Below are 12,419 nucleotides of genomic sequence, written 5' to 3'. Positions count from 1 at the left end.
TTATTATTTTTTTACTCTTGTTGGAACTCCTCAAGATAAAGTTTTGATTTTGTTATAAACAGTAAATCACAGAAGTTATTTAGGTGAAGGAACTAAGTGACCAAAGAGTTTAGATTCTTGCTACATCATGTTCTTATGCTGATTATCCTAAAATGCTTGTGCTTCCTTTGCATTATACCCTGTTACCTCCAGTCCTTACCAGCCTTTTTATGAAATACTTAAAAACCAAAATTCATCTTATATTTCACCAACAATTGTATTCTTTTAGGAAGCAATTTTAAAATATTTTCCTTTATCAGTTTTAACAACGTTTCCTTTATCAGTTTTAACAACGTTTCCTTTATCAAGCGTGCATTTCATATACAGCGAAGGAAAATTCGCAGCTTACACAAGTTGAGCAAGATGTCAGTTACTTATATGGATACACAAGTGTTATCAGCCGTGCGAAGTCTCGTACACTAACTTGTCTGGTTAATTTGATAGGAGAGTTAATCCCATCTTTTAGCTCTAATCTTATTAACATCAGTTTTCTTTTAAACAACTAAGGACTTTTAGTTACACAATATTCGAAAGTTTCAAAGACTGGAATTTAATTTATTACTCTTTCTCAACGCTCACATTCTGTCAGTTCCTCTGATAAAGGATATGCTATTAAAGGTAATGAATGACGTTTACAAAGTCTTTTAGCATTGCTTTCATTCAAAGAGGAAACCTGATGACAAGGCGTCACTGATGACGTTCTTTTTCCACCTGGAGAGGTAAATTCTGGTCTGATATCTAAGCACGAAAATTATAACACACTGATTAAAAAAACATCAAAACTATACCCTCAAGATATAATAAAAACAATACAACTATAATGGTATGGAATGCTCTACAAAATCACACAAATATATTACATTGCTATACAACTATATTAAAGTGCTATGCAGTATAAAACTAACAGTACTGTAAAGAATGCAACAGGTAAAACCAGACGGACAATTCTCATTATTTTCGAAGTTCCGATGTGTCTCCAGATGCTATACTAAGATGCATATCTGTTACACGGAAACATTTTGAACAGTCGCAAAAGTGTCGTTGTTAACATCGCTGTTGGTAATAAAAGCTTTTAATTTTTTTCTTTTATAGTACACAAAATTTATAAATTTAAAAAAAAATTCTACAGTATCATGAAACATGATATTAGTTATACATAAGTAACTGTACCATACAAAATCATCCATAATATAATGCTGTTTAATATGTAGCACACAAACAATATAACACATTATGACAGTGGAATTCAACAGAATAGTCAGAAAGCACCATATAATAGAGCTAAAATTTAAAAAAAATATATGCAATACAAATTTATATGACGAAACACAACTACCTACCATATTATGTATCACAAATATTATAATACCGTAGAGTGGAAATATAAACACGGGAACATTTAATTACTAGTTAAATCTGGACGCATTTTGTCAACATTTACCTAGAGCAGTTTCATTTCATTAAATCAATAAGTTCAGTTTTATTAAGAAACTCACTAACTGGCGCTGCGCACTTTAGACTGGTATTGATTACGGATTATATTATAATCTCAGTGTGAACTAGCTGGTTATTATTATTGTAGAAAACTATCATAACGTTTATATGCTTGATCCAACTGTAAACTGGACAGTCTCTTCTTCCACAAATTAAGTTTTACGTAGTTAATTCTTTTAACAAGCTGGTAGGTCACTCGCCTAACATCTGGTGGATTCATACCTGGGATGAGGAAATATAAATATCAGGAAAAAAATTACCAAATACTATAATCATTAAAAAGTAACCTCTTGACACTACCATGGTTACTGAGTCTCTTAATGACAGTGGAACTTTACCTATTTGACTCTGACTAACTCCAGACGATAAAGTACTTCCCGAAGCCAGGATGTTTTTCTTACTTCCTATTTTTTTCATTCTTGTCGAACTCGTGGGGCTGGTATCGGTAAAAAAACCTGAGGAAATTTATTTAACTTCTGATACACTTTAAAAGGAAGCTACTCTATACATGAGCTCAATAAAACTGCTTTACAACGTCATTATAGTGTTTCAAACGAAAATAAACACAGAAAACTAATAACTACACAAACCAGATAAACCTAAATACTTGAAGGCATATAAAAATGAAAAAAATATATTTTATCTATGAACAGAATTATTTATACATGAAATTAAGCAGGGAAAGTGACATAGATTAATAGTACACATTTTTGAATACATAATTTCAACTGCATAATCATTCGGTATGTGAATGTTGATACTATCTATTTCGTCAGTACTTTAACTACGTTTTACTATTAGCGACACCGGTTCAGATTCAATTTACTCAATACATTTTTTCTCGTTTATCTTGAAAGAAAGAAAGAAAATTTTCATGATCTATATAAGAGATAAGAATTATAGTTACAAGTTTCAAAACAAATTGAAGGTGGTTGTTCTTTTAAACGAAAGATAAGATGAATGTGGTTACAATCTCTAAAAATTATGCGGTGAGAGTGGTTATAATCTTCAAGAACTATAATATAAAGACAGTTATAATTTCTAAAGAAGGTGAAACTGTTTATAAGTCTTACAAAAAATGTATTGTTATCAAAATAAATCAAAACAAATCAATTCAACACAAACACTACACCCATCCCAAAACTTTACAGTAGGTAGTATTATATAAACACTTCAAACAAATCATTTGAATGCAGACACTATAAACACAAAAACAACCAAAAATATCTAGGAACTTCAAACAAATCAGTTCAACACAAACACACTATAAACACAAAAACTTTATACAATCAGAAATATCTAGGAACTTCAAAAAAATCAGTTCAACACACATACACACACACACTATATACACAAAAACTTTATACAACCAAAAATATCTAGGAACTTCAAACAAATCAGTTCAACACACACACACTATAAACACAAAAACTTTATACAATCAGAAATATCTAGGAACTTCAAAAAATCAGTTCAACACACACACACTATAAACACAAAAACTTTATACAATCAGAAATATCTAGGAACTTCAAAAAATCAGTTCAACACACACACACTATAAACACAAAAACTTTATACAACCAGACAGCTGTAAATATTTAGAATAAACTCTTCACATTAGTTCAACACATAACTTTTAATCATACCTCGAAACTTTACCGCTTGACAGTAAACAACAAGGTCTGACAGTTCTTGTGCAATCTGGTAACTGGACTTCCGCTGTCTGTAAAGTACATCATCGTCCAGTTGGCCAAAGTCACCAGCCATGTCCAACTGATTTCGTTGTCGTTGTATACCTGCTGTGGTTCCTGGACTTAAAGCTTTCTCCTTGCAGGATCCCTCTTGGCTAGACAAGGAGTCTGTACGTCCAGTCATGGACACAGATTTACTTACAATACTTTGCTCATCCTCTTGTTCTCCTACTGGAGTTAAACTTCCGGTCAAGGAAGACCTTGTTAGCACCACATCTTTATCTAATCATAAATAAAGTTTCAAAGATATATCTAAGTAGAATCTATCATTATTACCAAGACGTACTGAATATTATTTGGCATACATACGGTCATGAGAAGAAAGTTATATAATGTAAATGGAAAATACTACAACCAATTAATGAAGATAATAATACTTCAAGAATAATCATATATGCACACCTCTAGATATACATCAGATGAAAGAACATCCTGCCTAAATCATGGAGAATAAAAAAAATGCTTCAAAGAAGATTACAAAAATGTGTCTTACATATACAAAGGGTTGAGTATACCATATCAAAATAATTTGAACATGCAAAGTGCAGTGTTACAAAATCGTATTAGGATTACACTTTTGTATCGTTTGGCGTCTGTAGGCAGAGTGATGTAACTAAAACTTGAGAAAGGTATGTAACAGCAATTTTAAGAGCAAAGCATTCATATACTCAGATTATTAAAACGTGCTCAAATAGAAAATTTAAAATTTTCAAGACAGAGATATTCTTTACATATAATGGCGTTGGTAAATAAAGGAATATGGATCAAACAGAGGTATCAAGACCACCAACACTGAGATCCGCAATGAGTCATAGCATAATCATGGTAATCAAAGTGCGGCTTATTATAACAAATAAGAATTTACGAACACATGTGTCAATAGCAAAAGCTGTCTACGTAGTACATTAAACAGTACGCAATATAATTAAGCAGAATCTGTTTGAAAAAAAAAAGACACAAATCACGGGTATACAATTTGCTTCCACGACATAACTGCTCAACTGTTGCATGCCTCAAGCATCTAGCGAATGAAATGGGTACTAATGTTATTCAATACGAAGACACGCCTGTGAAGTTGCTTCTTTATTTATATGTGATCGAAATTTTCAAATGCGTACTCTAAAACCGTCGTTATCTTATACTTTTTCACTTAAGGGAAGCAATCAGTAAGGGAGTATGTATTTCGGACATAAAAGACTTACGATAAAGCCTTTTGCGATGGTAACTACGATGTGGGGCTGTTGTCAAAAACACAGTCGTTAGACAGAACATGACCGGACGTGATCACATTGACTAAAACTGTTTGCGAGACCCCAGCGTTTAAAAATAGCGTATTCAGTCCCTGTATATCAAGTTAAATACATTTTTGTTCATTCTCTTTAACTCAAGTAAATCGATTAGATTTTTTATTTTCTTAACTTTAATTAATTTTATTTTTCAATATTCGCAACTTTAGTCATGTTGTTACATCTTTAATTATTTTGGTTTTTATAAATGTGTTACATTTACCTTAACTTTAGTAAATATTTTATACTCCACATATTCCTTAACTTTAAAAGAAATTCTGTGTTCTGTCACTTCTTTATAATGAAAGTTATAAGCTTGATATTTCTAATCTAATGATTTCGTTAATTACCAAACTTTCCTGCAATGAACCAATAACATTTCAATCTTTCTACCCTAGGGAATTTGAAAGTCTTGTGTTTTACATTTCAAACACTTAAGCTCTAATTTTTTTTAACCCTAATGAATCCGTTAAGCTTTAACCTCTTTTCTTTACTGAAATCTAATGAATTAGTTAAGTCTCGACTTCGACACGGTGATGAATATTTAAGTTTGGTAATTTCAGTTCTCAGGACGCTGTAAAATTTTAATATTACCAGATTCATTGAGTTTGTTAAATTAACTGAGTTTGTTAAATATCGATGTATCCATACTGTTGGATCTATTAACGATAATTAAATTTTATTAAATCTCTTTCTTAATAACTCTCATGGGACCATTAACTTTCATCCTTTCTCCTGTGAAATTCTCTTGAAGTTTCAATCGCAAAGTCTAGTTGGTTTCACTACTGAGACTAGAATAGAAATTCACAAGTTTAATTATTGAACTGAGACTGCGGCATATAGGTTCTCTTCATCAGGTTTCGATTTCTACTCCTTTTGGTGCCTAGTCACTGGTGATATGAGTTACCTTGTGCCTCGGTTTTTGTTTAAAGGTACGTTCATCAAACTGTGTAAACAAATTAATCAGTGATGAATACAGTTTGAAAAGAAACTTCTACAATATTCTTTAAAAGTACTCCCAAGGTTTTTCTTCCTTTTAGGTTTAACTAGGCCTAATTCTTAAGAAAAACTATTGTTCACCAGATTATAAGATCTCGTATATTAACCTATATTCTTGCTTTCATGGTATTTAATTTTAAGCTTAAATGTGAAGTGCAAACTTTACCTTCCAAGATATCGTCATCATCATCGTCATCATCAAAATCATCATAATCTTCGTCATTCAATGATGTTGTGCTTGTTGTGGAAACGATGCTATTGGTACGATCAGCAAATGATTTTCCCTAAAAAACACAAGAAGAAACTAAAAATTCATATCAATCTATATATATATATGTTATCTAGTGCTTCGTTTTTAGAAAATAATCACATATACATATGTATTTACTATCTAAACTAAAAACAGCAAATACATTTAAACTACACCGTACGTCTGTTACCGAATCAAGCTTTCTGTGTTGATAATTAAAACCGTACTAATATTAATACTAATAAAATACCTTTAATTTAAGATGCTTATTGGAAATGTAACTAATCTTTACTCTTCATTGTAACACCGCTAACCTGAGTTGTAATCGTAACTGGAAAATAAATTGCCAAAATGGTTGAGGAACGGTTGGTAAACCACATAATTACTCAAATTAATGGTTGAACAGCTTGTAGAGTAGAAATTTATTAAGAGCCGTTTCTTGTCTTTAACTGTTTGTAGTCCAATCTTCAATGTCCATGATTTCTGAATTACAATTTTTATCCAATAATATTTTCATACTATAAATCTAGTAGATCGTACCTCATTACTACAGGATGTTCGGAAAGTCACTGTGCACTTCATATGTGCAATGTCACTTCATATTTTATTCAGTCTATTTCAAGCCAGCAACTGATAGCGGTGTTTAGAAACAAAATAAGAAGGATCCAGGCCTGTATTAATGCCAACGGGGGTCACTTTCAATATTGTTCATAATTGTCATTCATATTTACCTCCTGTATTCTATATTGTAAAATGTCTGTTAATAAATATATAAGTGCACAGTGACTTTCCGAACACCCTGTATAATTCTACAATAATATAGCACAAAATCCGTAAAACCGTAAGTCCTCTATATTATAGCATACTAATGTAATTCCATATGAAGTACACCATTGAAAAACAAGAGTAAAATCGTGGCATGCTATAAAAAATCAGTAAAATGTAGCATTGTTCTTACACCTTTGCATGCTAAGTGACATCTAGTGAGTTGTTTTGTGCTATTATATAACTATGGTAAGCTCTAACATGTTATTATAATGTAATATAGACAGTATCGTGTAGCTGTTAATAAAGTGTAGCATACTACATAACATCTTTACAAAATACCATGGTACTGTGAAAAACAGTAAGTTGAAGAAAGCAAGTGTAATTTCATAAAAGGTAGCATGCTCCTTTAAGTCCTGAAAACTTTAGTATTTTACCATAAATCCAGTAAAGTAAAACTACTGAAAACCTTTAAAGCTGTAACTTGTCAGCTCAATTCCCATATCTTGTAAATACAATAAGGTGAAGTGTGCAGCTGAAAACCCTAACTTGTTCAGCTCTTATACTTCAGCTTTCATATCTTGTAGTGTAGCTGAAAAATACACGAAAGCTCTTATACTTCAGCTTTCTATTGTAACTACAATAAGGTGAAGTGTGCAGCTGAAAACCCTAAAAGTTGTAACTTGTTACTTGAAACCTCTCGTATTGCAGCTTTCTATTGTAACTACAATAAGGTGAAGTGTGCAGCTGAAAACCCTCTTATAGCTCTTCAGCTTTCTATTGTAACTACAATAAGGTGAAGTGTGCAGCTGAAAACCCTAAAAGCTGTAGCTTGTTACACGAAAGCTCTTATACTTCAGCTTTCTATTGTAACTACAATAAGGTGAAGTGTGCAGCTGAAAACCCTAAAAGTAACTTGTAACTTGTTGCAGCTTTCTATTGTAACTACAATAAGGTGAAGTGTGCAGCTGAAAACCCTAAAAGCTGTAGCTTGTTACACGAAAGCTCTTATACTCCAGCTTTCTATTGTAACTACAATAAGGTGAAGTGTGCAGCTGAAAACCCTAAAAGTTGTAACTTGTTACTTGAAACCTCTCGTATTGCAGCTTTCTATTGTAAATAAATTAAAGTGAAAACCATGAAAGAATTGTAACATGCTATTATGGCTTCAAAAAACTAGAATGTCTTCTACCAGTACCCTTTGTCTTGATGTTAAAGCAGGTGTTATGGGATTTCTGAGTTTCTTGTTTTTTATCAGTACTCGATATTTGAGCTGTTCAGGAGAAGGTAGGTGTGGCGTTTCATCCACGCTATCAGGATCAAACAGATACTTGGTTACCAGCTTCTCTCCAAACACGCTCTGTAAGAACACGTGTTATCACTTCCCAGAATGAATAACAGTTATTAAATAATACTGCTGAAAAACACACACAAGAAAATACATACGAGATATACAACAAGCTTATTAATCGCATAGTTAACCTCATAGTCAACAAACCTAACAAATTTTTATATCTAAATTACATGTATGAGTATTAAAAGTAATAACATAAACCAGTTCTTGAGGAAAGGAAGTATTCTGTCTTACAATATTAGTCAAACTAATTTCCTTTCAATTACGTTTTCACTATAAAATCTAAACTAAAACGGTCTTTTGAAAAGTAGAATAGTAGGAAACATAATTTTGACCAATGAATAACAGCAGAGTAGCCTAAGCACTATTACAACTACATCAGAAGATAGCTGTTCAAACGTACTGCTAGGTTATGTTCAAACATATTTGAAAATACACAGAAGACAATACTAGACCGGTAATTTGGGAAAATTAACACATGTTCTAATCAAGTGAGTGATATTACGCAAGTTTTGCTTAAAATAAAATGTCCATTACCGTAAATATTTGCGCCATCTTGGCTTGTTGTTGTAAAGAGCAATGGTTCTCAACAGACAATATGACTGGGTATGGTGACGTCACAAAGGCACTTTTATTAATAGCTTCCACAACCTCCTGATTTAAAAAAAAAATCATGTAATTTTCCCAAAACGATGTTTTTCAGATATTTAAAACTAAGAATATACAGGTAGTGTGACGTCAAACATATATAATTAAACTTCATAAAGTTTCATCCAATATGCTTTTTAAAAGCGCAATAACAATAATATAGGTTAGCATCTTGTTACCAAACTTAATTCAGTAACATAAATTCGTATCTCAATATTGGAAACCTAACAATTGTGGTTAGAACGAAACCCTAGAAACACATTAAATATGTTTAAAACTGAACACTTAAACAAAACACAACTTTTTATGTTAAAACGCAATGGAAACTTGTGGAGAATCACTATTTTAAAATATTACAACTTTAAATACAACATATTACTGTTTACCGTTTAGTCACGATAAAACATGCTATATATGTAAACATGGGAACATTATAGATTATTTTGAATGTACTCAGAATAACAATCACAATTCTGTTAACATCTTGGATTTCACATTTTATTTACTGGAGAAGTTTACTGTGTTAATAACAAATTTATAAATACGTTCATAGTCTAAATTTTTGCAACCTATAAATATTGCTTTTGAAATATCGCTGATCATGCCCAATATTTTCATCTGTAGATATGTTATAAAAGTTACAGTAAATTCTATTATAAGCTTATTTAGAACATAAAGTAAATATAAATGTTTAATTTCTGTGTTGACAACCAGAGATGTTTACTGTGTTGGCAACTAGCTATGTATGCTGTGTTGGTATGTGATTGTTAGCAATAAATTACCGTAAGTACTGCTGTCTCATTTGATTTTAAACACTTTCTTTTTATTTCTTTATATAATGATAAAGAATTAACAGGGAATGATTTCTGTATTTTTGGAAAATTTTCCATGTGCAATTTCTGAATTAGCAAATGAGACATATTGATGTTAACAGACATTGTTGTTGGTTTGCATGATTCCCAGCAGCTACTTATGAAATCAAAGTTTTATTTATCAATGAGTCTTGCACAAACACTTGCTAAGGCTGATAAAAGTCAACAGCAGTGGAAGAGTTAAATAGGTAAAATAAATTGTATCATGGTAACAGCCTCACCTTGAAGGAAATCTTGCTTGTGAGTGTGTGGCCGTGATATATAACAGGAAGACCATCATCGCCATCCCAACAATCAAGCTCAACACATCGACAACCTGTCAGCAACACCTATTTATTCAAATAATAAATATTACATCCAATCACCAGAATCCATATATTAAAATTATTAACATTAAAACCATTCAGAAGCTGCTTATCATTCCGATTTATTCATATAATAGGTATTATATCCACTCATCAGGATTCATACATTAAAATTATTAATATTCAATCCAACCTCTCTTGTCCAGAAATAAATGTCGGAATTCTCATGATTTCATTTAGAAACTGAATATTGGGTAACTTATCGTTGATTGGTTGATCAACGTTTATCCTTTATAGTGTCTTGATTGTCTGCTGTTTCAACTCTACTCAGAGTACATTTCGCAACCCCGAAGACAGCATGGGCAAGAAAAACTTTCGTCTAATTTTCCTCTACAACTTCAAACTTGGACGAAATGTTAGAGAAACTACACGGAACATCAACCAGGCTTTCGTCCATGGATCTGTTACTGAACGTACAGTTCAGCGTTGGTTCCAAAGGTTTCGACATGAAAATGAAAGTCTTGAACACCACGAATGTTGTGGAAGGAAGCCATCCTTACATGAAAACACATTAAGAGAAACAATTGAGACAGATCCTCGCACAAGAGTACGTGAGTTTGCAGAAAAGCTAGGCACAAGCAAATCAAGCTTTGCCAACCACCTGAATGCGATTGAAAAGACGAAAAAGTTGGATAAGTGGATTCCACATGAACTGACTGAAGATGAATAAAATCGGCGTTATGAGACCTGTCAAGGATGACGCTCCAAAAATTGAACTAATTGGGAATCGAGATTCTGCTTCACTCACCTTATTCCCCAGCCCTTTTCCCTGCAATTTTTCATTTTTCCAAGCATTTTGACAACTTTTTCAACAATAAACGCTTTCAAAACCAGACAGCTGCAGAAGAAGCTTTCGGGAAGTTCACTGACCTTAGAAACTCTGATTTCTACCGCAGGGGCATGAACAGCATTGTTACACGTTGCGCTAAAGCAAATGGTGTGGTTACTTTGATTAAAGCATGTTTTACAACACTGGTTTATACTTGTCCAAACTTCGCAGTTCAAAAACGACATTTATTTCTGGGCAACCTAACAATTCAAATAATAAAGTCTGATCTAATAAACGGCATTCATAGGTTCAAATAATTACACTGCATTCAATTTTACAGCATTTAATGACTCTACATGGATTAGGCAATAATGATTATAAATAACAATATTAAACCTTCATTTTTTAGCGTAAAATAATTATCCACGAACAAAAGTACTTTCGTCTCACACTACAGAGTGTCTTTCATGTTACGTATTACTAACATGTAACCGTTAAACATAAATGAAACTATTTAACTAGAAACTTTAGATCTGACAATAATTAATATTAACATCTTAATTTTTCATTTAGACTTTAAGATAAAAAGAAGAAACCCTTTATGTTCAAAATTAAATTTACATTGTCGGTACTTGTACTGAATTTACCCAGTAACATAGTGAGTGTTAGAGACGTATTCGTTTGTAGTAGTTTAGTTGATAACTCAAGGATATTACACTTTTTATCATGATGTCACGTATAATATCTTCATCGTCATTACATTTACATTTGTATATTATCGTATGTATGATGCTAATATGTACACAACTCACTATAAGTTTGTGATGCAAACTATTTATTTATTAGTTTTTCGATGGATAACTTTAGCAAATGACGGAATTATCAGACTTGAGTCATAGAAGACTCGTGTAATAATAACAAAAACATAATATAATAAAAATAAAACATAATGTTTACAATTTATAACATACGTTTTTTTATCATACAAAAACAATTTTTTTACTGGGGAAATTCTTTAGAAGTACCGTATTGTTTCTCTATAATAATCACTCAATTTGCCTATTAATTGTTAATTATTCTACCTGACTATAAAGATCAACTGATGACTCTCCCTTCAGCTGATGTCCAGTAAGGTAAGTATTGTGAGATGAGGCAATGTAATAATACGACAAAGGATGACACATTTCCTAAATGAACAAAAAGAAATATGATATATACTTTATTTTCGAACAACTTTTTCTACTTGTCCTTCGGCCTGGCATGGTCAGTGGTTTAGTGTTAGACTCGTAATCGTTGGATTGTGGGTTCAAATCCTCCTCATCGAAAATTCTCGCCATTTCAGCCTTGGGAGCATTATAAAGTTACAACTAATCCCACTATCGCTGGTAAATAGTAGCTCAAGAGTTGGCGTTCGAAGGTGTTGAATAACTGCGTTCTCTCTAGTCTATCAGCAAAACGAGGGTTAGCTAGTCAAGAAAACTTTCGAGTAGCTTTTCGCGAAATTCAAAAATGACAAAACTAATCTCGCGCTTGAAATTACTACATAATGTAAAAAAACAGAATGTTTTAGCTGTCGGACCTATTCTACTGAACAATTAATGTAAGCTTCATTCAACTGCCCAATACTCAATAGTCAACGAGGGAGGTTGAAATCCAGGGTTACCTGATCCTTCAAGGTAACAACGACCAAATAAAACAAGCAAATCTATTCTGAATAAACAAATTTTTCTCACTTTCTTGTATCCAAGCAAATCTATTCTACATTTTCTCATGTCTAAACAAAACCTGGTTCTGTTTGGTTTCGTAGTAAAGTAGTTTTGTTCT

The 12,419-nt window shown here is 32.2% G+C and overlaps 1 protein-coding gene across 1 annotated transcript in view; it reads right to left on the bottom strand.

Annotated features, from left to right (window-relative positions):
* The window catches only part of LOC143232641 (uncharacterized), a 160,390-nt gene that overhangs the window by 32,911 nt on the left and 115,060 nt on the right, over nt 1–12,419 (bottom strand). Inside the window, 8 exon segments of the mRNA XM_076468298.1 lie at nt 648–777; nt 1,872–1,988; nt 3,183–3,509; nt 5,739–5,856; nt 7,786–7,947; nt 8,479–8,595; nt 9,683–9,790; nt 11,678–11,782. Coding sequence (XP_076324413.1) covers nt 648–777; nt 1,872–1,988; nt 3,183–3,509; nt 5,739–5,856; nt 7,786–7,947; nt 8,479–8,595; nt 9,683–9,790; nt 11,678–11,782 — 1,184 coding nt within the window.

This window comes from Tachypleus tridentatus, chromosome 1, assembly GCF_004210375.1.
Source record: "Tachypleus tridentatus isolate NWPU-2018 chromosome 1, ASM421037v1, whole genome shotgun sequence".
In the NCBI taxonomy this organism is placed as follows: Eukaryota; Metazoa; Arthropoda; class Merostomata; order Xiphosura; family Limulidae; genus Tachypleus; species Tachypleus tridentatus.
Note: the sequence above shows the minus strand (reverse complement) of the source record. Positions and strands in the feature narration are given on the sequence as shown.